We start from the raw sequence: 27,483 nt of genomic DNA, 5'->3' as shown, positions 1-27,483 counted from the left end.
AAGCTGAATGTGGCAAAGTTTAGGGAAATCCTGGAGGACAATTGCGACTTAAAACAAGATTCGCAAGACAATGACTGAAGCATACAGCCAAAGCTACACAGAAACTGGCTTAAAGACAACAAGACAAACGTTTTGGAGTGCTTGAGTCAGAGCCCAAACTTGAATCCAACCGAGAATTTGTGACTGCACATGAAAAAGTTTGTTTGCTCACTGTCTCATTGCAACCTGACAGAGCTTGAAAAGTTTTGCAAAGAAGAATGGGGTAAAACTGCAGCATCCAGATGGATGTGCAAGGCTGATTGGGATCTATCCACGCACACTTAATGCTGTTAGTTCTGCCAAATGGGCATCTACCAAACACTGACTTCAAGAGGGTGAATACTTAAGCAATCATCAATCTTATTTTGCAGTTGTTATGTTTAATTGACTGACCTTACTTTGTAGAAATCTGTTTTCACTTTGACATGAAGGAACCTTCTTTTTTTTTCTTAAATTGACCATGATTCAAAATAAAAAAAGAGAAAAACTTGTGAATACTTTTTATAGCCACTGGTTACACCACTATGCAACCTGTGCACTGACTTGTGAGAAACACCCCAAAGTAAAAGAAGTGTATAAGTGGGTTTGACCTGTGACTGCATCCCCCAAAATCTACCATCCAAAGAGTAAACAAACTGTGATGCCTTGTTTTCTTCCACAGGAGCTATTATAGCACGAGATGTTCACTCTGAACAACTGCCTCATTGCACAGCTATTGCAAAGCCAACGACCATCCCAGCGGTATGACCGTGTCACTCAAAACAGTGCTGGAGCTATGGGCATTTTTGCGGGCTAAAGTCATGTCATCTGAGACATTTAATTGGGCCCGGGCCGCCACAGGGGGACAGCGGACGGCATTCCTCCGCCGCCTGCGCCCTGTGTTGCTCTCCGCCGCGTGGCTGCAGTCCGTGGATAACATGTACATGCCCACGCAAACTTGAGCAGCTGGAGTCCCTCTGACTGACACTAGTGTAGAGGACGTTTTGGCTATATGGTGGGAAACGTGTGCTCAACTGAATACAAAATAATCTCGATAGAGTCTCAAGATAGAAGGGGAGGTCAGCTCTTGGAGAGGTAGTTGTGCCATCTATGTTGGATTTGCGCCGGGGCGCAGCGGCTGAGACGCGAGCGTACTTTTTCTGAAGACACTTCAACGCTGCTCCGACGGGAAACCGACAACAATCATCATTGGGGACGTACACGACTGCCTGATTTTTTACTTATTTTACTACAAGGATTTTTATTTTTTATTTTTGGGTTGGGTTCGTGCTACTTCAGGTAACACTGACCTATTGGCACAGACTTGTGCTTTTCAGCAGTGCATGCAGGAGATAGTCAATACTTATGGAATATGCTATTCTCTATCATAGTGTGCAGTATTTACCTCCAGTGTGTGCATGGGCTGTTTTATTTAACTTACTAATGCTGTCATATTTTGATGCATTACATGTTTTGATCTGGCTTTACATCAAAATTTCTCTTTGCCAACTGTGAGAAACATTTTTTAAGTGCTTATTTGCTGTAGAAGGTCACTGAGTTATGTTGTGTGAGACAGTGAGTTTAGAAGGGTTAAAGCAGGCAAATGCCCTGATATAAAAAGCCTGTACCTTCACTGGAAGGGGGGCATGCAAAATCCAGACCTCAGAGCCAGTCTGTCAAAGCTCTCTAATTATTTAATCCCACTGCAACTCTAAATGCATGATGAAACTGGTGGCTGTGTGTGTGTGTGGATATTCATAAAGCTACACAGGAGTGGTTTCATCACATGCTTTATCAAAGGGTCTGCAGACTTTCATTCCAACTCCACACTACACCTGCTGAGTTCAGTATTTCATTTCTCCTGCTGGTTAAAACCACATTGATGTGTTAAGTTAAAATAAGTTGGACTGACTGCAAACTGTACACACATCAAATCAGGGCTGAATTACAGATTTATCTGCCATCAAATGTCTGGAAGAAAAATTCTCTTCGATTTCTCAGATCCTAAGGTGGCATCTTCACATCACTTGTTATGTCTGTTGTAAATCAAGAGACATTCGATTTTAAGCTGTACAACAGAGAAAAACAGGAAATCATCACATTAAAGAAGGTGGGCAAAGTGTGTTTTTTCATGATAATGAATTGATCTAATTCTAGACAGTTTAAGCTGCTGTCAGTTTTCATTTGACTGATTAATTTCAACGTTGTGATGCCGTCTTTCATGAGGTCCTTCGAATCTAACAGCTGTGTTTTGTGCCTGTGGCCTCATGAAGGGATAAATGATCACCTCAACCAGAAGAGTGTCTCCTGATAAATCTGAAGTTAGAATCGCCTTCAGCCTCGATGGCACATCAGGTAAACACACACAAATACATACAATGCACAAGCACACACACGCTTTAGCTCACTGTGGACACACAAATGCTCACACACACACACACACACACACACACCTGTGTTCCAGTGTTTCAAAATCATGGCAACAACTTATTTTGAGTTGAGTTACCCCGATTACTCAACTGATCATTTAACACCACATGAAGCCCAGAGTTCTACTCTCACTGCATTTCCAGTATGTGTGGAACATGTGCACGACATTCTTCCCACCAAAACAGAGCAGGCACAATCTGCCCCGCGCCCTTACACCCTATCACTTTAACTGCGTTCATTCTTCTACACTGTAACTGAGACAGGTGCTCACTCTATTTCTGTGGGACCACAGCATAATAAAAACAAACCACACACGCGTGTGCGCAGCTGTGCAAAATGCGCCCACACAAACTGTTATTTAATCTCCGATCAAAACATGCACAATTGTCCTCACACACACGTACTCAAAGGTCTAGCCTACCTATGGCGCTAGGTGCTGCCTGTCAGGATGTTTTACTGCAGTGGGGCCAGGCTTTGGGACAGCAGCTTCAGCTATGCAATGGCAGAGTCAGGTTTCCCCTCTAATACTAACAGTGTCCTGCTGCCTGATTCACTGTTCAGCTTTTAGAACACTGGCCTATATTTATAAGCAGTTAACACTTCCAGTCCTACTCCACCCATCTCTGATCCCCCCTTGTCTTTCTCTTGTGAGATGAAGGGCTATAGTAGGAACGACACGCTCGAATCTGACCCTGAGCTGAGATTCTTTGAACTCTGTTCTGTTGGGTAGTTTGCTCATTACAGTATGATTTATTTTATATTTATCGTTTTTATTGCTGTTCTTTTAGTTCTTCTTTTATTTTCCCCATCTATAATAAAGCTCGACCTCAAGGATCACAGTAGTTTCCGAAGGACCTTGTTTTTTATTTTAGTTATAGCTCAGGAGTGTTTCAGGGACAATCCGACCTTACTTCCAAAATCACACTTTAGATATTCCCTAGGCGATCATGTTGTTGCCTCTTTGAACTCATGTTTCTCAGCAGGGGAACTTTGCTCCGTCTGGGGATCATCCTCTAGGCCCTTCATGACTTCATGCCCGGCATAGTTATAACCCCACACTGTGTCGATCCTAAGCATGAGAACTGTATTTATTCCACATCATAATTGGCCCCCTGGCTGTAGGCTGGCCCACTAATACTCCTCCTTTTAGAAGGTTGCATCATCCCAGGATTCTCCACATGTGTTCCACAACTCCAGGGGGACATTACTATCAAGGCAGAGGCCGGTGCAGTCAACCTGTCTGTATCTGTCTGGCTGCCTGTCTGTCTGAATCCCTCTCCGTCTATACATCTGGCCTGCCTATTTGTCTGTCTGCTACATAGTTGTCCCTCTGTATTCTTATCCTGCATGTCTTTCAACTTGACAGCTCATTACTGCTGTTCAGTAAGAGGACATGGCTCATTTATAAGTGCAGCTCTGTGTTGCTATGTTGTGGTGTCATACAAGAGGCCCCTATAGTGTTTCATTTTGGGCCATTTTATGAGGTGGAGAAAAGCATTAAAGCAAAGCAAATGCAGAACAAGTCGCTTGGCTGTGCGTCAGTGGCACACAGCAAACTATATTATGTGTATATTTTAACAGGAAACACGTTATGTTGATTTAGCAAATGAAGCTGAAATTACCATTGATTTTTAAATGGCTGGGAATGCTTTCCTACTTTACAGGCAGTCAGGTTTGCATGTTAAAATCAGCTTGCAGGGAGTTTTCAAAGGTAATCAGTCTGAAACATTTTTGATGTTTTAATGCTGAAGAGAAAACCTACTTATTAAAAGAAAAACTACATATTTCATGTTGACCTTCAAGAGGTTGTTAAAAAGAATAAATGCTCTTTCTTTGTCTTCCTGGGTTGCATTTTGGCAGTCTGTTCCCAATGTAAGGGCTTCATGCAACGCTGTTACATGTTTTAAAAACTGTCTCTGCTTGCAGTGCTGTTGCCACATGGTTTGAATCTGAGTCTGACAAATTTGTCTTTATCAAATTTCAAGTCTCTGTCGGCTAATTATAATATAATATTCAAATGAGTGAGAATCAGGACCATCTGGAAGGAAGAAAATCGATCTAAAAAAACAGTGGTAGAAGCTAAGTGCATTATTACTGTGGTTAAAATTACATTTCTGTTATTAGTTTAATCCTGTGCTTCTTCATACTTCTACTTCACTCATTTCAAGTTGAAAAAATGTCAACTTTAGTTACTTTGCACATTAAGATTTTATGTAAACTGCAGTATTCACTGTTGTAGATTTTAATACTAAACAGTATATTAATACTTAATAGCACCTCCAGCACCAACAACATTAACACACCCTACAGGTTAATGCACCGGCAATAATTAGCTATACAACATTCTAAAAAGGACTATTCTGTACAATAATTACCTTTTAGAATTTGCGTGTTCACTTTAAGTATTTTTACAGTTACAGTTTTCTGCTGCTTTTACTCAAGTAGAATACTTCTTCCACTGCTGCTGAAAACACACAGTATGCAATGATAAGCGGTCAGCAGTAAAGCATATGTGGTTTGTTGTAATGCAAAAAAAATCTAAATAGGACCTAACATTTTTGGTGTGATTAACTAATATATAATATTTAAGTTTTTATTGTGACAAAATGTGTTTTAATACAAATTGCAACATCAATTTAATATACAAATTTAATATGTTTTCATCTCATAGTATTGCTCTTGTGATTGTTACATCTTTCAAATAATCACTTGTAACTGATAAATGGGTTCTGTTTCAATAGACAGAAAAGATGCGGAGGACCTCTCTCAGACTTTCCCAGATCTTGAACAGCGATTACAGGTACACTGCATACATACTGCTGCATCTAACCACATTGAATACACAATGTGTTGTATTGACTGTGACCTTTAAATCCACAGTGCTGATAAAGAGCAGCATTCCCCTTTAAAGGGAAAATCTTCATCAGAATGTTATATGTGTGGCTCTGTTTGCAGTTTCTTGATGTACTTTTTCGAATGCCAGGATAGTCATTTAAAGAACACCAAAAAACACCAAGGAAATTATTAAAAATTATTTTATGCTTGGCTTGATTTCAAATGTTTTTTCTCTCTTAATCTTACTGCTGTTGTCATTATTGAATGTTTCATACACTGTAAAGCTGGCTCACATCTGAATGCCAAGGAACAAACTGAAGTGGAAGGCCGACCAAAAGTCCACAGTAAAATAAATAGATCAAACATAAATCCCATTAAAAAATAAACGTCCTCCTGGAATAAACTGGACATCACAGGCTAATAAATAAAACAGAGTATCTGAGGGTGGGATTTTCCTTTAAAGCTCCATTGTGTTCAGGGTGGTAGTTGAATCTTTAAAGAGGCAGAAGCTTGGCTTTAGATTATCAGTGTTTTTACTCTGTGCACTCACTCGGCTATTAGTGTTGTCATTGAATTATCCTTCAACGAGTGCCACTGCCAGGGTCACATAAACTGCATGTTGGTTTAGAGTATCAAAAGAAAACAGTTGTAGCTGGCCAGTGAACGGTCGCTTTCAAACACGTTGCACGAAATGTAAGCTGACCATGTTCTTTCTCGGTCGCATTTCTCCAAGTTTTTACATTTCTTGTTTTGACGATGTGGCGCACAAATTACCACATTGCAAACTGTAATTGGATTAGATTTGATCGTGCAAGTGACCTTGGCATGACTTGGACATGCCGTCTGATCTGGTGTCGGGTCTCCTGCTAGCGAGCCTTCCACCTTTAGACATGAAGCCCCCACAGGACCTATGCAAATCAGTGTCTTTCTTGCTTTTCTCAAGCACTGCATGTTGTACCCGTACTAATATAAAGAGATTTTTTTTATCAAAGCTGCAAAAACAGTTAATTAAGTCATTTAAATTATGTGTTTTTTTATTTGTTTGTTTTCTTTTTAAAGCCAAACCTTGCATAGAATTTCTTTGATTTTTAGACTGGATTGGCCAAACAAAACAAGACATTTGAACATGACACTTTGAATCTGGGAAATTGTGAAGTGCATGTGTTGCTACACTCAGACTAAAATGACACAGATTAACTGACAGTGCCTATAAGTGTAAGTTATTTGTACATCTAGAAGTAGGTTTAAAGCTAATTTAGAAAAAAATCTGCATTTGAATGCATTGTTAGGAGAAATAGTAACAGAACTAGTCCAGGTTTGTACATACTCTAGTGTTGCTTGGGTCATATAACACTCTTTATTGGTCACAGACATGTTTCTCTCTGACCTCTTGCAGCCAGTGCCACCTTGTGTTTCTCTGAGAGAGAGCGTTCAGGTGTACAAGGAACACTGCAGGATGGCGCGAGAGTTCCACCAGGTCAAACACGAGATTGCTGTGCTGGAGGACCGCAAGTAATAAATGACTTCCTTTGTTTATAGCGGCACCATTAACCCTTGTTAGAATATACCAGTGCAAGTCGTTGTGGTACAATAATAGCATGCCTGCATCCAAATCAGAGGGACTGTATGTTCAGATTATGTCAGTGTCACTGTTTGGACCAGCAGAAAACATGTGGTGTTGTACTGTAGTGGTAGATTTGTCAATGATTATGTTGGCCAGAGATGAAATGTACGGTAGAAAATATTAGAACTGTTCCTAAAATCAGAAATGAAATGATTTCAGTTATATTCAAATGTCTACATACTATTGCTATAAATGAGAAAACTAATCAGAATTTGCTGTAATAGTCTAAATCATGATGATAATACTACTACCAGTAACACTAATACCAATAATAATAATTCCTTGTCATGTAGTCATATGTCTGGGATTAAAACTTGTAAGGCTTTTACCTTCAAGTCCCTCTAGCACCACCTTTACTCAAAATGCAAATACTTGTAGAGCTGCAAATTATTTTGGACCAAATCGTCCACCAGATGGCACATGTTAACAGTGCAGCATTTAGCACATGAACTGACAGCATTTCCCTTAAAATGATTTTTGAACAGCTGGTTATGTATGACTTCAATTTTAGTTGTTTGTTTAAATCATTCTAATTATTTTTAAATGAGAAACGAGAGTGTGGGTGTGGAAGCTGCACTGTGCACTCGGTTTCTTTGCTTAGTTCTGAATCATATTTGGAAAATTCAGGGTGTTTCCTGGAGTGAATGTGGCACTACCTGCAGCCCCTGTCGGGTCTAATTGAATGAGGTCTGCTGCAAGCTTTAATGCACATACAGTATGTACCATATATGCTCGCACATAAGCGGGGTTGTATGTCTCACACACACACACACAGACACATACACACAGTGCACACTGTCCCCGGTGTCCTCAGCAGCTGTGGGTAGTCTTAGCAGAGGGATTTTCAAGGCCCTTGCTATTACCCCACCGCCACACCTACACGCACACACATACACACAGACACGCACTGACACCACCTACACCACTTCACAGTTCCTAAATAGAGAACAGCAGGCAGACTCTGATGGGATGAGTGTAGCCTTGAATCTAGATAAGAACATGATGAGTCAGACTGGTACAAACTCCTGCTTCTTCACGCTGACAATCATGCCAAGATCCACTGTTACACACACACACACATAGTTGAACGCACATTTATAGTAAGCTAAGACACAACTAGGCACAATAATATCACAAAATGTGCTTTCGCTAAAAATATGATTTCACTCATTTGGGTTCTTTTTGTATATAAGACTGCTGATTCTGTTTTCGGGATAGAGGATGTTCTCATATCCTCTGCTGTTCGTCATTGCCATTCAAAGATTTACGTCACACAATGAAAGTTTTGATACTCTGATATGAGGAAGTTGATACATAGAAAAACAGCAGAGTTTCAGACATACAGTGAAGTGTTGCAAGGATGAGTACAGGAATTACACTTTACCACACAGACAGGGGATTTTCCAAAACCCGCTGCTGCTTTTGGCCTTTCTCAAACAATTCCAAACTGTAATAGTCGCATGTATACTTGTTTCAACTCATCCTACCAACATAACATCAACAAAAAAAATGGACATGGTCAAAGGGAAATACACTTTTGAAAAAACTTTCCCAGACTGATATTAGCACTGAGCCTGTTACCGATACCATCATAATACAAAAACATTACACAAGAAGTTCTCTCACTGTGAAAGAGTTCCTAAAACATGACAAACAGGTTTGAGATTTAGTTTGAGATACACGGTAGAGTAATTGGGATAGTTTCATATCTGCTGATGTCTTTTGTAGATTTGTGCACAGAAAAACGTTTTGTACAGTTTAAATGAGACTTAGTCTGAATTCTCTGGTTTCTGGAAGGATTCTATTAAAATAAAAATATCTTTCCCTTTTTTCAGACTCTCACTAGCACAAACAGTTTTATATGTATATATTTTTAAATGCATGCATGCACACACGCCCACATGCTTTAGCCTGCAGAAAAACGACATTCTGCGCAAAAGTTGTGTATCTGAATCAGTAATGTTTCATTGCAAATCACACTAAATTTAAAGCTGAAAACTTGTGGGTAATAAATCTACGTTTTAATTGCAGTTGAAACAGTTCTGCAGCACCGAAACAGTTAAATCATGTTTCAGTTCATCGTAAAATAACCTGTTTCAGTAACCATGCATCTCTCCCCTGTATTTATCTAAAAATCTGAACCAAAGTTATGCTTACCAATTCAGATGGAATTACCAGCTTTGGAAATCACTGGGAAATGTGTAAAACAAGAACAGGGGGGGAAAAAAAAGAAAATAGATTGTGGTTGCACAGATACGCATCATACTTTCCACCAAACTCTTTAGTTTCTTACTCATGGATCTGATATTTCAGGAAATGACTCATCTGAACCTGGTTTCAAATGTAATCCAGGAAAACAAAGGAAAGGCCCGCAACCGAAATCCAAAATAATCGGAGTCAACTACTGACCTCGAACTGATATGCTCTTCGTCTAACATCGTCATACGGTGCATCTGTACTGAAAAACAGGGCTTTTTCTGTTAATAAATGTTGTACTGACAGTAAAAGTACACCAGATGTTCAGGTATTTAATAGTATGTCTACATCTACAGTATAAAAAGTGTAAATTGGAAAACAAACTTTCAACAATAGAACAAAAAAACATCACAGCTGTGTATGTGAATTTATCTCAAAAGTTGTGTCGACAATGAAACAAAGATTTAAATGACCAAACATTTCGTTGCATTCTTTCATAATAATGCCATTAAAGCCCCACACACTAACTGTATTGTACAACACAAATACATTTTTGTGTTCGTTGACGCTGCTGTTCTCTGACTTGGCAGTGAACGGCTGTAATGCAACACTGATACTCTCATTGCACACATGCATGTATGCTTACAATACCATTCAAAGTCCGAAGGCTCATCATTGTTTGCCAGGGGAAGTCAGGTCATTCTGCACTAAACGTTTCAGTTCAGTGAGCTTTATTAGGTAAAACAGCTGGGATAGGCACATTTTTTTTGGTTTAATATGTGATGTTATTAATGGTGTCATACCCATGACTTCCAGCCCACATGGACTTATCAGTCACCAAAAACACTGTTGCAGTGGTGAAACATGTCAGGCTTAAGCATAGCTCCTATCATTTAGCATTTGATCAAATCTACCGCAGAAACATTTCCTCTCTGAAATAGCGCTCACGTTTTTTATTATCATCTCTCCTGAGGAACTCATCAGAAAGGAGGGGCATGGTACTGTAAAGTGCAGCCGTTAAATGATCACATGATAAGCAGTAAAACATATTTGTCATCATGAGTCCCACGTAATCTTTTCTCTTGAAACCTGCTGGTCTCTGTTGCAAATAGTGAAATTCTGTGATATTTATTGACATTTTGTTCCACATAAGGCGTACATCTTATCCGTAGCTGTTTTAGTGTTTGTGATCTAGATTTGTACCATACATTAAAAAAATTCTTCTACATACTTGAAGAAGAATTTGCATTTAATGTCTTTAATATTCCCTTAAACCCTATTTGACTCCACAGAATGCTTTGTTTACTTGTTCTAAAAGGGTTAGTTTTGTTGCCAAACAGAATGCACGTCAGCCCTTCCTGTGAGTCTGCATTGTTTCCATGGTTATTTTGGCTTCCTCCCACATTCTAGAAACAAAGCAGCTGTAGACTATAAATTGCTCATATGTATGAATGTGATTGATTGTCTGCAAATCTGCCTTTCCTTGAACTGGGAACCTATTACGGGTGTTTTCCTGCCTTAGCGTAATGCTGGGACAGTCTCCAGTTCTTCCCAACACCTGATAAAGATTAAGAGGTAGCAAGAAGAGAACATTAACACATTTCTGGCTGTTAAAGTCTTCATCTTTCTTTTAGGCGTAAGCTGCTGGCGGAGCTGGTGGAGGATGAGAAGGTTGCCATGGAGATCGCCCGTCTAGAGGAGGAGTTTCGGCGTCTAACGGAAGAGAACCGCATCTTAGTGACCGTCCACAACGAGCGTGCTCAGCAGCTGGAGAGGCTCTGCCCGAGCAGTCGGACGAGGCAAGACTCCTCGTGACCTCTGACCTCCACAGAACCCGAGACCACCTGACTCTCAGCTGACACCATGCCAGGAAACCCAACCGAAGGCTCAGCTCAGTGCTCATTCTACACAACTGCAGTCTGTGAATCAGCTAATTACACAGAAAGGTGCTGTGTTTATTCATGTCTGAGTCATTCACTTGAACCACAGACGTACGCAGACGTCATCATCGTGAAGTTGTTAGTGATTCTGCCGAGCTATGACACAACGCCACTTTTTCAGGTTACTGTTATGTTTTCATGTGATCTTCGCGGTCGCTATTGCAATACCTAATACGATGTATTCGTGCAATGTCAGCTGCTGTGAATGTGACCAGATATTCTTGATGTCTGTCTCAGGTCCTGTGGAGACTCAGATCTTTTAGCTAAGGTCTGTCGAGCTAGCCAGAGGCGGTACGATGCGGTCCAAATGTTGTATTTTATCGAGTGTTTTTAACCTCCTCTTCCTCTCTCCCACCCCCAGCATAAAGATGAGTGTTTAACACAGTGTCAGGGATCTGGAAATTACAACCATTTGTCAGAAACACAAAAAGAAGAAGGGTCATCATCCAGTTCACAGTATTTGCTGCGACACTGTAAGCGTTGTACATTTTTTTTTGTTTTTTGTTTTTGAGTAGTTAATGTAGCGTACCTGTAGAAGGGGAAGCATACGACAAGATAAACTGTTGCTTACTGTCCTCATCTATTAATAAAATGCTTTTGATTTTAACAGCAGCATCAGTTCCTTAGTTTCATTTCTCCAAGCCAGTGCTGTTGCGTTTGTTGTGCTACGTCTATAGTACCACCAGGCTTACAAAGAAAAAGGAACTAGCTAGCTTCTTTTTTTTTTTTTTTTGTTAATGACGAGATTAGTTCATTCTGGAATTATGAAACAGTTACCAGATTGGCCAGTTTGACTCTGACAGGCTTCTCTCTTCCTCCAAATCATGTGACATACTGGCAACAGCGCTTTGCAGAGATGATTATCTGTTATAATTCCGCTCTCTGTGGCATAATTACACTTCTCTGGCAGTATTCATCTGTATATCATTTATTTACATTATTATGAATGTGTTTACTCATTTATTTATCAGTTGCTGACACCTCAAACACCAAAAAATATCTAAAATGTATAATTCATATGGGCAGCAGATAGGCAGGTGTAGCAGTTGTGCTGTTTTTTTGTTTTTTTTTCGTAGCTCTACCAGCGAGACATTTCACTCTTTCTGTTCCTGACCCACACACAATGATTTGCTTTGCTACCTGTAAAAACAAGATATGAGACAACAAGGACCTACTGGAAATTATTAACCTTTAGATTCACATAATAGCCTCCTCCTCCTTGCAACGGGTCAGTGACATTTGTTCTCACTTTTTGTTGGTGCATAACTTCTTGTCAAATTTCGCTTTGCAATTAGGTCAGGATGTTGGGAGGCAAACTTTAAATCAGAAAAAACAGACAATATCTTCTTTGAAACAACTGGGTTCATATCCCTCTGCCGTCACCTTAATCCCTGAATGATGTTCAGCCTGTTAAGGGATTTTCTGGGAAAAGCCTGTTAGTTTACCAGACGGATCCAAGGGTGGGATTGGTATGGACTGGAAAACTGCTTGCTCATCCTTTATCAGCAGGAGTGCGTGAGTCAGCGCTGCTATGTTACACCCAGAATTGTTGCAACACACACACACACACACACACACATACACACACAAGCACACACAGACACACACACACACACACTCTCTCCCTCCTCTCACATACTCACACACAGGCCATATGACTGAGTCAAGCTCAGTTGTTAGTTTGTAGCCGAGTTGAGATAAGGCTTTCTGGGAAACACAGCCTGGTTGGACGGCATTCCATTTAGAAATAACCATGTCTGCTCAGCAGCTGGGACTTTCTCTGACACCCTAAGAAACTTGGATACACAAAGTCAGCTTTGCAAGGTAGGCATGTCTTTGTTGGTATTTTGAAGTCTAATTTTAAAAGTCTGGAATGTATCGTGATACAGGGGCATTGGTTAACAGGGAGTGTATGTGTGTTTTTGTGTACATATAGATGTCCCTGATGGCCATGTCTGCCCCTCGGTCGTCTGTGTTTACATTCGAGTCTACACTGCATTCCTTCCATGTGCTGCGCTGCCTGGACGAGCAGCGCTGCCGGGACGTGCTGTGTGATGTTACGGTGGTGGTGGAGGGTCAGAGTTTCAGAGCCCACAGCTCGGTACTCGCTTCCTGTAGCGAGTACTTCGCGCAGAGGATCTCGTCTTCCCTCACACAGCACGGAGCCGTGATCGTCCTGCCACAAGAGGTGAGATGTCACCTCACGATGCCGCACAGACAGAAAGCAGTGACACGCAAGCTCTGCTGCCTCACAACAAACAAGTAATGTGTCTGAAAGTGAAGTGAGAAAAGTGACTAAAAGTGTTATTTCCTCAACAAGTGTTCATTGTGCCTTAGTTGAGGGATTTTTTTTTTTTATTGCTACTGAGCATGATCTTGACCTTCCACACTGAAAACACTCAGTAAAAACCACTGACATAAAAATATCTGTTATCAGTAGACACATCTAAACAGAACAGGTAATAAAACACATAAATCACCGTCTTGTATGGAAAAAAAGTGTAAAAGCAGTCATACTTGTTTGGTAAGTTCTGTGTTCTCTTTTATACAACTGTTTAATAAAATGGCAAGCCTGCTTTTATAGATGTCACATTAACGAGTTGTTTTTCTTTCATTCATTTCCTGTTAATCACATGTGAAACTGTAAGACCATAGAAAATAAATTTTCACGTGTATTTGGTTGCTGAGTGACTACAAGCCTCAGCTTTATTTACCACATCAGGTCAGTGGTTTCTGCACCATTTTCTGGCCAAAAATATAAATATAAATGTACTGTAGCTCCAGTCCCATGTCTCTTCCCTCCTTGAGATCACACTAGAAAACAGAAAGTGCTCACATATGTCATCTTTCTCTGTTATAGGTGACAGTTGCTGGCTTTGAACCGTTGCTGAAGTTTGCCTACACATCCAAACTGCACCTTGGAAAAGACAATGCCTTAGAAATTCGCAACTCAGCTTCCATTCTTGGTTTCAGAGACCTAGATGAGGCATGCTTTGATTTCCTTCTCCCAAAGTTCCTCAGCAAGGGCCCAAAAAAGACCTGTTGCAAGAACAAATGCGAGGGGCAATCATCAAAAGAGAAATGTGGCACAGACACTGACGATATATTCTTGGACGAGAAAGAAGTAAAACCAGTGGCTGACTCACCACCTCCGCAGGAAGTGGTTTGGGACTGTAACAAATCCGTGAAGAACAAAATGGGAAGTCAGAACAGCGCCGACATTCTTACACCTGTAGCTGACGGAACAAAGGAGTATTTTGTACAGTGTCCAAAGTATCGCAAGTTCCAACTAGCTTGTGGGAAGGAAGCTTTTGTCGCAGAGAAAAGTCCAGCTGCTCCAGTAAAGGCAACCAGGGGTGACTCTGTCCTGTCCTGCTCCAGCATTGCAAACAGTAAGAATGAAACTGAGACTGAATTTCCCGAAAATGCCTGCAAACAGAGCAGAGGACCGGCTGATGAGCCATGGAAAACTGAAATGCATGACAGGCAAACAGTGCACTGTGTGGGTAGAAGGGAAGTTGATATGGTTAAGAAAGACAGAAATGAAAGACAGGGCAAATGGGATGAGATGGTAAGAGAGAATGGTGCTACAAAGATGGAAGAAGAAATGAAGCTTACCACTGGAATCAGCTCTTCAGACTTATCCAGAGCACTCTCCTTAGAAACCAGCGCAGTACTTGGTGAGATGTCAGCAGGGTTAATATTGCACCACCGTCCCCGGAAGGCCTTAAATGAGAGCCCTGCCATTGCTAGTTCACTGGCGCATGAGAGGTTCGTCATGGACTTTATAGAAGACAAGAAAGCAAGGGACCATGGTGTACCAGCTTATATTCATCAAAAGGCAGAGGAACAGATAGAAGCTGAGGGAAAAGGAACATGTAACTTCTGGCATCAAGGACGGAAAGAGGGACCAATAGGCAGTATGGAAAGAGCAACCCCGTCAGTGAATACTTCCAGAGAAAGTGAAGCGGTCGAGCACATGAACTTCCAGGACTCTGAGGAAGGAGGTTCGGCTGATACTGGGAGCGGATGGGCTCAGAGCTCATCTTCAGAGTGGCTGAAGCTGCATAGTTCCACCAGAGCCAACTGTCCCTTTTTACAGGATATGGACCAAAGAAAAAGTTTACCAAGGCTGTCTGAGTGCGAGGGAGCATCTCAGTCAGGCGTTTCCTCCTTAAACTCAGGGGAGGATGGAGACTCAGAGACAGAAACGGAGGGAGACAGTGAGTCCTCCACAAGGGAGAGAGCCAGGCAGGTGAGCAGGAAACCTATGACTCAGGTCTGCTGATAATCTGCAGCTCGACTCTGTTCTCATGTAGATTTGTCGCGCTGCCTCTGAACCGGGGAGTTCATGTTGTACTGAAATTAGCCTGCGTCAAGCAGCGTCACCGTCACCCTACCTGTAGGTTACCTCACTGCGTTTGTTTTAGATAAGAACTTTAGGTACATTTTATCACACACAAATGACCGTTTGCATTCATGTGGCAGGAGGTGGATTTGCTATAGCGCCAAGTTAACTATTGACTCAGGAGAGATGATATGTGTGTGTTTGCATGCGTCTACACTGTGGCCATGTGTGTGCATCGCGCTAATTGGTTCAGAGTTCAATTCAGCTGAACTTCATGACTCAGTCGGCTGAGTTGCTAATGACTGTAGGTCAAACAACAGGTTTATGGAGTCTATCTTTTTACTGTCCAGACTCACCATTTGGATTTGAGTAAAAGAACAAAATGTGCAGTGACTGCAGAGAAAAAGCTAAGGTCATTTTAGAGGAAACACATTTCTTTTATTTACCTTAGATAAAACGCCAACAGATTTATACTGCTCCAATAAACTGGCCAGTGTACATTTCCTGTCACACATTAGCAGCAGCAGGTTTTTAGAGTTAACAATTAACAGCTCGGTAAAAATATAACTGTCTGAACTCTGTGTCCATTCTGACTTGGCTGACTTTCTCTCTCCTGGTGCATTTACAGCAAAGCCCACACTGACTTTTGATTAAATATTTCTCATTTCCAGACAGCGAATTTTATTTCATTAAATTCTATCCTTAGACTAATGTGTATTTCTATAGTTTTAAGAAATATATGTTGACAATGACATTTAGACAAGAAACCAAGCTTTTCACTACACGCCTGCTTCTCTAAAGGAGTTCTATGCGTACTCTCCTTGTATCTGAAAACCTTCAGTCTTACTAATTAAACAAAGCAAAGATTTTCATTAGTTTAGCACACAGTCACAGTTCCACGTTACTAAAAGCTTGATGTTACACACAAAAAAAATCAAGCATCAGTCATTGAGGATGCTCCTTTATTGATGTCGATGCTCTCTCACGTGTCTGCATGACCTTTTTCTTATTGCGGTTTCCTCAGATGCAGTTGCCCTACTCTGTAGACTGGATAGTGGATCTGAGTCGAAACGACTTCCAGCAGCTGCTTAAGAAGCAGGTCTTCACACGGGAACAGCTGGAGTTTGTCCACGACATGAGAAGGCGCAGCAAAAACCGCCTTGCAGCTCAGCGTTGCCGCAAGAGAAAACTAGACTGCATATATAATCTGCAGTGCGAAATCAACAAGCTGGTAAGTTAGAACCATTTCATTTTTCATAAAGCAACTTCTTGCTCGCAGTCATTCTAATTGGACTGTGTGTTCTGCATGTGAATGTCACAGAAGACAGAGAGGGAGAAGCTGATGGTGGAGAAGAGCCAACTGAGCCAGCTGAAGTTGAAAACATGTCACAGTGTCTCTGCCTTGTGCCAGAGGGTCTGCAACGAAGCAAATCTACAGCCAGAGCAGCTGCAGGTGTTAACCAAATACACGTCCCCAGACTGCCCTCTGTCCTCCTTATTTTCCCACATAGACACACTTCTTTCACAGCATGGGATGCCACTCCAACCCCAGGGATTGCTCTCGGCCTGTTCTGTGGGCCTTGATAAGTATATGACTGAGGAGGCTCCGTCCAGCTCCGGCAGCAACACAGTCACAGGATCACATCCACTGTAGATATACCTACAGCGCACATGCTGCACAAAAACCCATAGGAAGACTGTGCCTGAGCTCATGATTTCAGACTGCACTGTACCTCGTATCATACTGGATTTCAGGACATTACCACGTTGCCTGAGCACAGGTTGCAGTGTCAAGCAGTGACACATGATCCAGTCCAGGCCGTAATCAGCAGATGTTCTAATTTACTTGCTACCTTTTCAATTTAAAATGTATATTGAGAGGTTGGGAATGCATTTCTGGTGTTCAGCACCATTTATTTTGCTTTTCCCCTAATTATACGCCTTTGACAGAGTTCCGTAGCAAATATTTTCAGCATTGTAAATAACAAATTCCGATTTATATTCAGCTTAAAGGGGAAAACAAACCTGCACACAGAGAGGTGCATGTTGAGAGTGTTATCATTTTAGCAGTTAGAAATTCATAGGTTTAAATCAAAAAGAACAATGGTCTTTATAACTGTAACATACTCCACTGCTTGATTACCTCAGGATGACTAAAAATGAATCCTTATATGTACTTTAATTGTGTTAAAAAGGATTTTATATGGTTTGATACCAAACAATTCTCAGGAATCTGGATCAAACATGTTCCTGTAAACAGGAAAATTGAGCATACATTACCTCTTGCAGACAGTGTTGGTTCTGCCCTCTCCTACAGAGTGCGACACACCACAGCATTTTGCACCAAAACCACACAACTCAACAAAAAAGACTTGACATAGTGTGCCATGTTTACCTTTTGGTTTAATGTCTGGCTCTCTTTCTTTTCTTTTTTTTCCCCCCTGACTGTCATTGTGGTCACCTCTCACCAGCTCACCACAGTGACACAGCTCTTTTAAGTTGCACACACCTCACACAGCTTTGCTTTGACTCACTAAAAACAGACCTCACAAATTTACTCAAATATATTAAGTAGTTCTGTCTAAAGAAACTGCACTTTAGCAAAGTTTTAACCCCTGAACAAAACACAGGTTTAGGAGAAAAGCTGCCTCTAATGAATATATTTGAACAAACCAACATTTTTTTTCTGGCCTGGTTTCTTCTAACTTTTATTAGATGGAAATATTGCTTGCTAGCCACAAACGTGTTATCTTCACCACCTTTATCTAAATTACTGCCCAAGGACCAAGTAAACAAGTCCCTTTTGGATGCAGTACAAGCAGTTTTATGCTCGTTATGTGTGTCCCCTGTACCTGTACCTGTTTTCTATTTGCTTTGTGCATTCCAATTATTGCTCTATTGTTTTTTTTATTATTATTATTTTTTGCAGCTTTTACGTTGACTTTTGCTTTTTTATAAACTCTGCTTATTGTAAATATTTGACACTCAGGACTCTTCACAGAAAACGAGCTTTGCAGCATGTCTCCTTGTCTCCCTCACTTAACTTTTGCCAAATTTTATCTTCATTTATTTAAAGAGTTATTTTCGCTCATCATAGTCATCCCAGTGCAGATGGTCTTTAAATAATTTGTGTAAAAATATGAAATGGATGATAGTGTAAATACAGAAATTGCATTGATTTTTTTTTTTTGCAAAATGCTCACCACATTTTATTTTTTAATGACACAAGCCTTTGAGGGTGCATTCAAATGTCTAGTGGTAGCTAATGACAAAAGAATGTTTGTTCTCCCACTAAGCTGACTGCAGGGTGCACATGCTGGATACCGTTGGTGCTTATTGCCCTCTAGTGGCAGTACATGCACAGTTGGATGCTGCACAAATGTGTACTGTTGTGTACAATACACAAAATAGCTTTTCCTACTATGTTCATTTATTTTTAAAGCACAAAAATGACTGTATCTTCCTATGATCTTGTCCAAATGGATTCCAGCAATTTTCGGACCAAATGTGATAAATGTAACCAAACCAATAAGCGCAAAAATGCTCCAAACAGTAAAATATGTTTGTCTCCGACATCCTGCACTTATGAAGACATTCTTAATGCAATGCGCTGTTATTGAAAAAACATCAGTAACGTTAATGAGATGTAAAATCTGTCAGTGTTCAGTGTGAGTGATGAATAGCCGAGCTCATAAGGTCTTCGAGGACTCATCTTTCAACCTGGACAGATATATTAATGATTTAATACTGCGCTTCATCTCTCATGTTCCTCCCTCCTGAATCTTAGTCACTCACTCCCACTTAGTCTCACCTCTGTTCCCTTTTAATGTACTTTTCGAGTTTCTCTTTGTTTTTACTTTTTTCTTCACTGCTCCTCTCTCTCCAATTTGCTCTCTCTGGAGGCTATGTTAATTAAAAGAGACTGTTATTTCATCTCTCAATTTTCTTTTATGTGAGGAAATGTAACGTAATGCTCTCCAGATGACTGCAAAATTACAGTAAGATTTGTTAATCACAGTCATTTTGGTCATTCTCACAGGCTATTCATGCACTCATCAGTTTCAGAGAATTAAAGAAAGTCAATCCATGGGGGCATAAAGGCCAAGCAGGTCAACTAGACCCTAATAGATTGGGTGGGAACTGAGAGTCGATGACTTCTAAGGGGCTTAAAGGTGAGAAAATCACCCTAATGGAGGAGGCCTTTTGCCTGGGAAAGCATGTGTTGATGTTCACACGATGTGATTCACTATAAAATCCAGTCATTCCCGAATGGCTGCACCTCACTTTAACATACGTGTGTGTGTGTTTATGTATGTATGTGGCAATGAGACATCTTGGTACACCTCTATATTGCTAATTTCTGATAATGTGATGCCATAGAAGGCTATGAAAGTTCTGTGAGCATGAACCGAGACCAAGTTTAGGGAATGAATAACAATCCAAAATGAATTTGATTGTTTCCACTCTGTGATTTTTCTCTCTCTACCCTTCAGTGTAGAAAATGCCTGCAGTGTGGCAAACACGACAACAGATGGCTCCACCGGAACAATTCCTGACAGCGAGAACTAGGAGGCAGAGACACTTGATGAAAATTAGATCAAGTCTCTTCTATCATCTGAGCACTTGTAGCCGAATTACGTAACTCGCCACAAGACTCTGCTGGTCTCCATGTGATTAAGCAGGCTGAGTGTGTCCTCATCTAATCGAGAGTTATCACTTTTAATTTGTGTGAAATCTGTGTGTTTTTCAGAAGACAGCTGAGGTGAGCCTTTCAGCGTGTCGGTCTCTGTTTACCTGCAGGACCTCTTGATGAGTTGGTGGTGACCTTTTGTTGCTGTGAGATTTAAGTATTGCATCTGTTCCATTACATTTTCTCCTCTTGCAAACCGCTTCTCCCTCTCTTTCTCTCTCTCTGTCTCAGAGAATATGTGAGGATTTTCTGTAGGTGGTTCTTTGGCAGAGTCTGAGAACTACAGAGAGCATGATATGTTGGGCTCATAATCCCAGTAATGAATAGTTAAATCGGTGCCAGCTGTCGTCACAGGATGCACCAATAGACAAACTTCAAGAATTCGCTCCACAAAATCAATCTAGGATGAAATAAAAGTGTCATTTTGTTGTTTTTATGTTTAATGACAGATTTCAGAATGAAAATAAAATCCAGGAAACAATGACACCCGCTCTTACAACTTTGTTAGCATTAAGGGCTTTGCTAGGAAAGTTAAACCATATGCTTTATTTATGTCAGTCATTTATTTCTGTTAGATTAAGCTTGATGACTTCAAGATGACAAAATTCTTCCCAAGTATTTTTAGATCATTTCATGGCTTGTTGCTAGTGATGCCTTAACATGAGCTAAAAGCAGACGACCAAATCTAATCCCTCAGGCAGAGAATAATCCAGTCATGTGGCTACCTAATGAGAACCTGAGAGTCCTGGATCAGCCTGAACAAACACACACACACACACACACACACACACACACACACACACACACACACACACACACACACACACACACACACACACACACATTTGTCAGTCTAAACTAATAAAACCTGGAAGTTGATTCACTGTCTCTTACTGTGATGAACTGCGAAAGTCCCTCAGTTATCATGAGGCTTACAAATGTTTGCTCCAGGTTAAATGGCATAAATACGCTTCAGTGTTGAAAAGAATAGTAAAAACGACATGTGTGAAAATGTATTTTACTACTTTACAATGAATAATGAACAATCCGCTAGTGGCATCATCAGCCGCAGACATAGAGTTCTGTCTTGTTTCCTAAAGGTAGAGTCAGTGCTTCTAATCCAATCTACTTTCTTTCAAATTCAGTGAATATATCTTCGTGGCCCGCCAGCTGTCCGTTCTGTGTGTGCGCTGAAAAAAAAAATCTGGTGTTCATACACAGCCCTGGCTCTGTAGACAGGAAACTAACAAAGTGGCTTGGGCCGATCCACACAACACTATTCCAGCATGTCCTGGGCTAAATATCAACAAATCTGTCTCCAGAATCACAGATTTTACACTTAATCTTCGCAAAATGTATTTATTATAAAGTTCGGCAAGATCTTGAAGTGGGTGATGCTGTTCAGTCCAAATCTGTTTTAAAAAATGTATAGTATGACACTATGCAGATATCACATGGTGGATGGTGTCACACACCCTCATGATGAGCCAGACTAACACTGTAAAATTGTCCTGTGGAGAAAGCATTGTTTGAATCTAACACACCCTCATGTGCATGCTGTAAATTACCAACAGGAACTCACACATTAATGCATGACACCATTGTTCAGATCTATCAGGCTTTTAAACACTGTGCGGAGAAATAAGGCAACATATGCCTTTGGAAATACACTGTACATTTAAATGAATGGCAGCAGACCACGAAATAGTTGATTTTACCCTGATCGCTCACAGGCTGCGCCTCGAGGGGCTGATCTGGAATTTACATAAGGTCAGGATTTATCTCTGTAATAGGACACAGTAAGAAAGAAAGGCATAAGATTGGCTTAGTTTTGTGCAGATGATACGACCACCAAGTAATACAGAGGTGCAGGTTCCAAGAGACAATAACACCATCACATACTATACATGCAGTCAGAGGCTTCTTGTTGGACAGTCAATTTAAGTACTGCATCTAAGGGTCGATAGCTGAGCCTTTCCAGGTGAATATATAGTGCGTGGCACATATGTAAATCAGAGAATGAGAGGAGGTAGAGAATAAAGAGGCGGGCAACATTTAATAGAAACACACTGGAAAGAGTATTCAGAAGAGATGAGGAAAGAAGATGAGGTGAAAAGGAACAAGGACATAGAAAGTGGAGAAATAATCTGTCTATATATGCACAGAGGTGTGTTTGTGTGTGTGTGTGTGTGTGTGTCTGTGCATGTGCGTGTGCGCATGGTACAGCGAGAAATAGCTTCGCTGATGTTAGAGGATACCCATAAAAAAAGATTCTAGTTACCATGGATACTGAGAGTTGGGTTTTGGCAAATGAACTCAAGAGAGTGTCCAGTTTGCAAGTTCTGATGTGTGTTCTTCTGATGAAGAAAAATACTACACACATACACATATTAACCGATTCTGATAAAACTTTACTCTGATGTTGCAGCCAAATAGTAACACCAAACTTTAGACACAAGCACAACCACTCCCAGTTCATTAACAAACAAATTTCTACGACAAGTCTTTGAACATTTAAATCTGAACTGCCTCAGTAAACCTGCCCACCGGCCACAAAAGATCAGTTACATGAGGTCAGTTCCAGGATGTGTGTCTTCCTGCTGCTTGTCTCAACAGAAGTTGCTGCTACAAATATGTGTTGTTACTTAAACTGCCAGCTTAAATAAGGTTCAACAAAATAGTCAGTTGTAAGAAGGATTTTAAGCAACTTAACAAAGTACATTCACCACACATCGCACTCATAAAGGCATACTGTAAATAACTTAAAATAATTACAAAAGTGTATGTGCAAAATTCATATTCAAATTCACAATTACACAATAGCACATCCGGGATCCACCAAAAGTGGTCAATGCTGCTTTCTTTGGCGGGTGCAGAAAAGCATGAAAGAAAGTCTGCTCGTCTCCCACAGTGTTTTTATCCACAGGTGAATGTGGATGTGAAGGTAACCAGAACAGAAGGAGAACGCAGTCACACTTGCTTGAAACGGCGAAAAGTAGATATAAGCTCTACAACATCTCTGTTTGCATTGTGCTATTACAGTACACCTTGGGGTGTGTTGCATTAGCCACACTTGGAGCACTTAGTCCTTTTTCTCAGGGAGTTGAGGATGTTTCCAGGGCTTTTTTATTTTATTTTTTAATTTTTTTAAGCGAGCTGTTGTTAGAGGTGAGAATATAATCTTAAAAAGCTGAAAAGAATAGATGACTGACTCTTGTCTGGCTACACCACATCATGCCAAACAGTATAGACAGCAGTGTTATAATATACACTCACAGTATGACGACTTATCACAACTCTGTTGCAGTGTTAAAGGAAATGTGCAACTTCTGAGTCCATGTGACTTTTTTTTTAGTTCCACAAGAGTGCAACAAACTAAAATGTTCAACTCTCGTTTGGACCAAAGAAGCCAAACTGTACCGAAAAGATTAGATATCCTTGAGAGGTTGCAGAGTGCATCTGTCCCTCTTTGTCCGACTGTGCCTCCGTTCTCTTCAGTCCCGCCAACATTCCTGTCATTATTTGAAGCAGCCAGAGCAGCTCATCTGCCTGTTGGAGTCAAGCTGCGGTGAGATGGTGTCCGGTACCACAGATTTTAGGATGTCATTCTCTGTCGCCATGATGTGCTTGACCAGGAAGTTTGCAGCGTCATTGATGTTGAGATTGTCCTAAAGAAGAGATTACAGGACACATTCAATAATGCTCCAGCTTTGGTTAGCTTGATGTTTGCCTGTAGCACATTTAAATAGTATTCAGAATTTATTTATTTATTTAACAGGGACAATGCATTCATACATAGTACAACAATGCTCTGGTCATGTGTGCACCAAAGTGTGTAAAACTACTTTTTCTTGCTGCTACCAAAGCAAGCTAGATCTGTTTGCATAGACTACCTCTGACACTTCTGGCTGAACCTGCACCTCATAAACTTTGACCTCTCAGAATGTTGAGTCTTGATGCCACAAGAACGGCAGCACACTTACGCTGCTCCAACACATCAGTGTCAACAGAGGATGTGTAAATGGAGACAGCATTAGTAGAATTTAAAGTCATATTTAAACACTGCAGTATTTGAAGGAAATCAGTGCTAACTGTTATGCATCACAAAAGTGTCTTTAGCACGTCCACCCACAGTATTGTACAGGAAGTATTTGTGAAAGCCTGCATAACTATATTTTAAATTGTACCAAAGATCCCAAGATGCCCTATATCATGACTGTGATAGACTGTAATATGCACAAACCACCAAAATATACGCGTTATCTGTGGTTATATGACTTTGAATTCAGTCGAGGACAGAATATAAAACAGTGGAGTTCAACTGATTAAACAACTTTTCTGTGATTAGAAGCAGAACTCCCTGCACAATAGGGGTTTCTGAACATCAGGCAGTTAACACTTTATCACTTTAATAACTTGTTCTGACCTTGTTTTGTACATTTATCTCGTAGAGCCACCTTCCAGGAGGACATGAAATTCCATTTGGCTCTGTGGGGATGTTTGTTACTGACTGAAGAGACCTGAGTCAGAGAAGAACTCCACTGGGCGTGTCAGCCGCTCACTCCTACAAGTCCTCCAATCTGATCCATTCAGTTTCACGCTGATGATTTAAGCGGTAATAATAATAATGTTGAGATGATATGAGTAAGGTTTTATAACTTATGTCTGTCGATTACAAATGAAGACCTGCACAGAGGTGCTTGTAGTCAAAGTTTGCTACTCTCCAGTCTGTGTGATAAACTTTGCTCATCCTCCCTTGATGTGAGGTTCATGTTTACCAAATGATGGTGGTATCAGCTCATCTACATCTTCTTATCTACCTCTCAGCAACAGGGTAAGTAAGTAAGTGTGTTTCCAACCTTAAAAGGCCAGAGAGGAATCTGTTCAACCATTCTCTGGTCTCACCTTAGCAGATGTCTCAAACCAGCCAACAAAGCCATGGTCTTTGCAGAACTGGTCCATTTTGATGCCATTGTTGGTCAGCTCCCTGCCCTGGTCACACTTGTTAGCCAGCAGCACGGTGGCGATGCTCTGTCCATTAGACATCATTAGTTTAGAGTCCAAGTCCTCCTTCCACTTAATGACGGCCTCAAAGGTGGTGGGTCGTGTCACATCGAACACTATGAATGCTCCCATGGCTTCACGGTAGTAAACTCGCGTCATGTTGCCAAAACGCTCCTGACCTGTGGTGAGCAAACACACACAAACACACAGGGAGCTTCATTCATTGCTATGGCAACATTGTTGTCATCATTCATTAGTCTGCTGACAGATTTCCATTGTTTTCCTGCATTTCTGCAGCAAAACAACGAACGCAGCTGACGTTAGGGTGGCAGTTAGTGGTGCCTGCATTCCCATGAAACAGCACATTCCTGTGGTCTTACTGTCACGTTGCTCTTAACCAGATGGTCAATGCAATTACTTGTTCCTGCTGGTAATACGCTTACTCAAATTAAACCTGTATTTTGCAGGTACTATAACTGTATTCATGAATATCTGTGACAGCATACTAATGTGAAAAGTCTGTATGTGAGTTCACCCATGATTGTGTGTTGTGCAGGGAATGGAAATGAGGTGCTTGAGGAGCAAGTTTGCTGTCAACGGAACATTCCCTCGGGGGTGTGTGCCGTCTAATGTGACTACTTGTTGGTCCAGAACTGAGCATGTAAGTGCGTGCATCCTGCTTGCTGTGCATACGATGTCCTCACAGCAGAAAAGTTTACGTGGTTGATAAATATTAATGAAGGACAGGCCACATTTGGCTTTGCTGGAAGTATTCTGACAAGGACAAAATGCTGCTATTTGCATCGCGAAAGAAGAGGAAATGGAAAAGCTGACTGGCCACGGATTGACAGCTTCCTCCTTTCATGTGAGAGGATGCATGAGTGATTTTCATGGCTAATCAGGAGCCCTCATATGCCAGTGGTGTGACAGCAGTCTCAGACAGACACACACGTCACACATGTCACTTGACACACTGTCATTCATTGTGATGATGGCGCAATTTACATTTTTGCGTGACTTCAAAGTCCACATGTAAAAATCCAGTCCATGAAAGACAAGCTTTATCCCTATTTCAAGCAGGTAAACAAATCAGCTGTGGGCTATAAGTGGATGTTTAAAGCATGTCCCTGCATGTGTGTGTGTGAGTGGCTAAGCAAGGATGTTTTGTGTTGTTGTTTTTTTATCATTAATTTGGGCTACAATGACACTCCTGTGACTGGCCTTTAAATCTCCCTCACATGGGCCCTAATCACATGATGCAACATCATACCTTAAGTGAATGACTGAAGACCAGTGTGATGGTCTTCCGTAAGCATGTGCGTGTGTTGGTGTGGTGTGCGCATGTGTGTGTGAGAAAGTTGCTCTCCGCAGTGACAGTGCAAACTGAAGTTGTGAATGTTTCATAATTTTACAACAGTAGTGCATCACTGTCAGCTTGAAGATAAGTATTATCTACTCTTATTATCACATTTTCAGGAACTGAAGCAGCATTGCTAAACATTGGGGCTTTTTTTCAGTTTGAAAGGGTTCCTTAAGTTTTTGCACATTTAAACAACCACAAAAAAAATCCCCAAAACTGAAGCAGGAAACGGTGCGCATACTGATCCATTATACCCATGTATTACACTCCGCAGTTTCCAGGTAACTTTGATCTGCTGTCACCTGTGTTGACAGCAGGAGATGATATCACTAGAATTTAAATTCTTCATTCTCTCACCTGCAATGTCCCACAGCTGAAGCCGAACAGTCTCAGAGTCCCAGTTCAACACTTTCAAGGCGAAGTCCACCCCGATAGTGGCTCGGTAGTTGGTGGAGTAGGTCTGATGGACGTAGCGTCTGATGATGGAGGTCTTCCCCACCCCTAGGTCTCCGATAACCAGCACCTTGTACAGGTGCTCCTTCCGGAGACTCTGCATGCCGTTGGAGTGCGTCGGGTAGTTGGTCATCCCACCTGTTGGAGCGGCTCTCAGTGACTCTGACTCGAGTGCGCTCTGAGACTTCTCTCCCCGGATCCCGTGTGTCTCCTTCTCCGGTCGGGTTATGGAACCGCCCTGTAGGAGGAAGAGTGTGATTGCTCGGGGGCCGTGCTTGGGAACTTGTGACCTCGCCTCGGCACCCTGGGGAGACCTGCAGTGCGCACGGGTGGCATCGTGAGTGTCTGCTGAAACAAAGTGTTGCTACGGTTTAACCCTCTGTGCGCCGCGCAACAGTCACCTCTACGTATCCGCTATTTATCTCACGAAATATTAAGTATTGGTTCCACAATGTCTTTACTTCTCATTATTTATGACTTCTTCTTCTACTTCTTTTTGTTCTTCTTCTTTTTTTTTTTTTTTTGCATTTTACTGTCCATCCTGTATCACCATAAACATGTCGAATCTGTAATCTAAATATGGCA

General features: G+C 41.1%; 3 protein-coding genes across 6 annotated transcripts; 2 read left to right on the top strand and 1 right to left on the bottom strand.

Moving 5' to 3' along the window:
• The first annotated feature begins 905 nt into the window (after positions 1-905).
• On the top strand, positions 906-11,655 carry map3k7cl (map3k7 C-terminal like). Of its 3 annotated transcripts, XM_008277873.1 has the most exons (6): positions 906-1,317; positions 2,020-2,128; positions 2,292-2,373; positions 5,190-5,248; positions 6,680-6,795; positions 10,738-11,655. In XM_008277873.1, the coding sequence occupies exons 3-6, from the start codon at positions 2,298-2,300 to the stop codon at positions 10,916-10,918; spliced, it is 432 nt and encodes a 143-aa protein (XP_008276095.1). In that variant the 5' UTR covers positions 906-1,317; positions 2,020-2,128; positions 2,292-2,297; the 3' UTR covers positions 10,919-11,655. The 3 variants fall into 3 exon arrangements, with proteins under 3 accessions (XP_008276095.1, XP_008276094.1, XP_008276096.1); XM_008277872.1 differs by lacking the exon at positions 2,020-2,128; XM_008277874.1 differs by lacking the exons at positions 2,020-2,128; positions 5,190-5,248.
• Positions 5,954-18,966, top strand: LOC103354492 (transcription regulator protein BACH1-like). Of its 2 annotated transcripts, XM_008277876.1 has the most exons (6): positions 5,954-5,964; positions 12,712-12,867; positions 12,980-13,231; positions 13,904-15,298; positions 16,416-16,622; positions 16,713-18,966. In XM_008277876.1, the coding sequence occupies exons 3-6, from the start codon at positions 12,980-12,982 to the stop codon at positions 17,043-17,045; spliced, it is 2,187 nt and encodes a 728-aa protein (XP_008276098.1). In that variant the 5' UTR covers positions 5,954-5,964; positions 12,712-12,867; the 3' UTR covers positions 17,046-18,966. The 2 variants fall into 2 exon arrangements, with proteins under 2 accessions (XP_008276098.1, XP_008276097.1); XM_008277875.1 differs by lacking the exon at positions 5,954-5,964 and having other exon boundaries at positions 12,689-12,867.
• A 3,505-nt stretch (positions 18,967-22,471) lies between these two features.
• rab38b (RAB38b, member of RAS oncogene family) lies at positions 22,472-27,398 on the bottom strand. Its single transcript, XM_008277870.1, has 3 exons — positions 26,803-27,398; positions 24,987-25,264; positions 22,472-23,749 (listed from the first exon to the last, which is right to left on the bottom strand). The coding sequence occupies exons 1-3, from the start codon at positions 27,029-27,031 to the stop codon at positions 23,600-23,602; spliced, it is 657 nt and encodes a 218-aa protein (XP_008276092.1). The 5' UTR covers positions 27,032-27,398; the 3' UTR covers positions 22,472-23,599.
• Positions 27,399-27,483: the final 85 nt, after the last annotated feature.

Source organism: Stegastes partitus, unplaced genomic scaffold (assembly GCF_000690725.1).
Source record: "Stegastes partitus isolate 25-593 unplaced genomic scaffold, Stegastes_partitus-1.0.2 Scaffold109, whole genome shotgun sequence".
Lineage (NCBI taxonomy): Eukaryota > Metazoa > Chordata > Actinopteri > Pomacentridae > Stegastes > Stegastes partitus.
The sequence above is the reverse complement of the archived record's forward strand: the minus strand, read 5'-3'. Positions and strand labels throughout refer to the sequence as shown.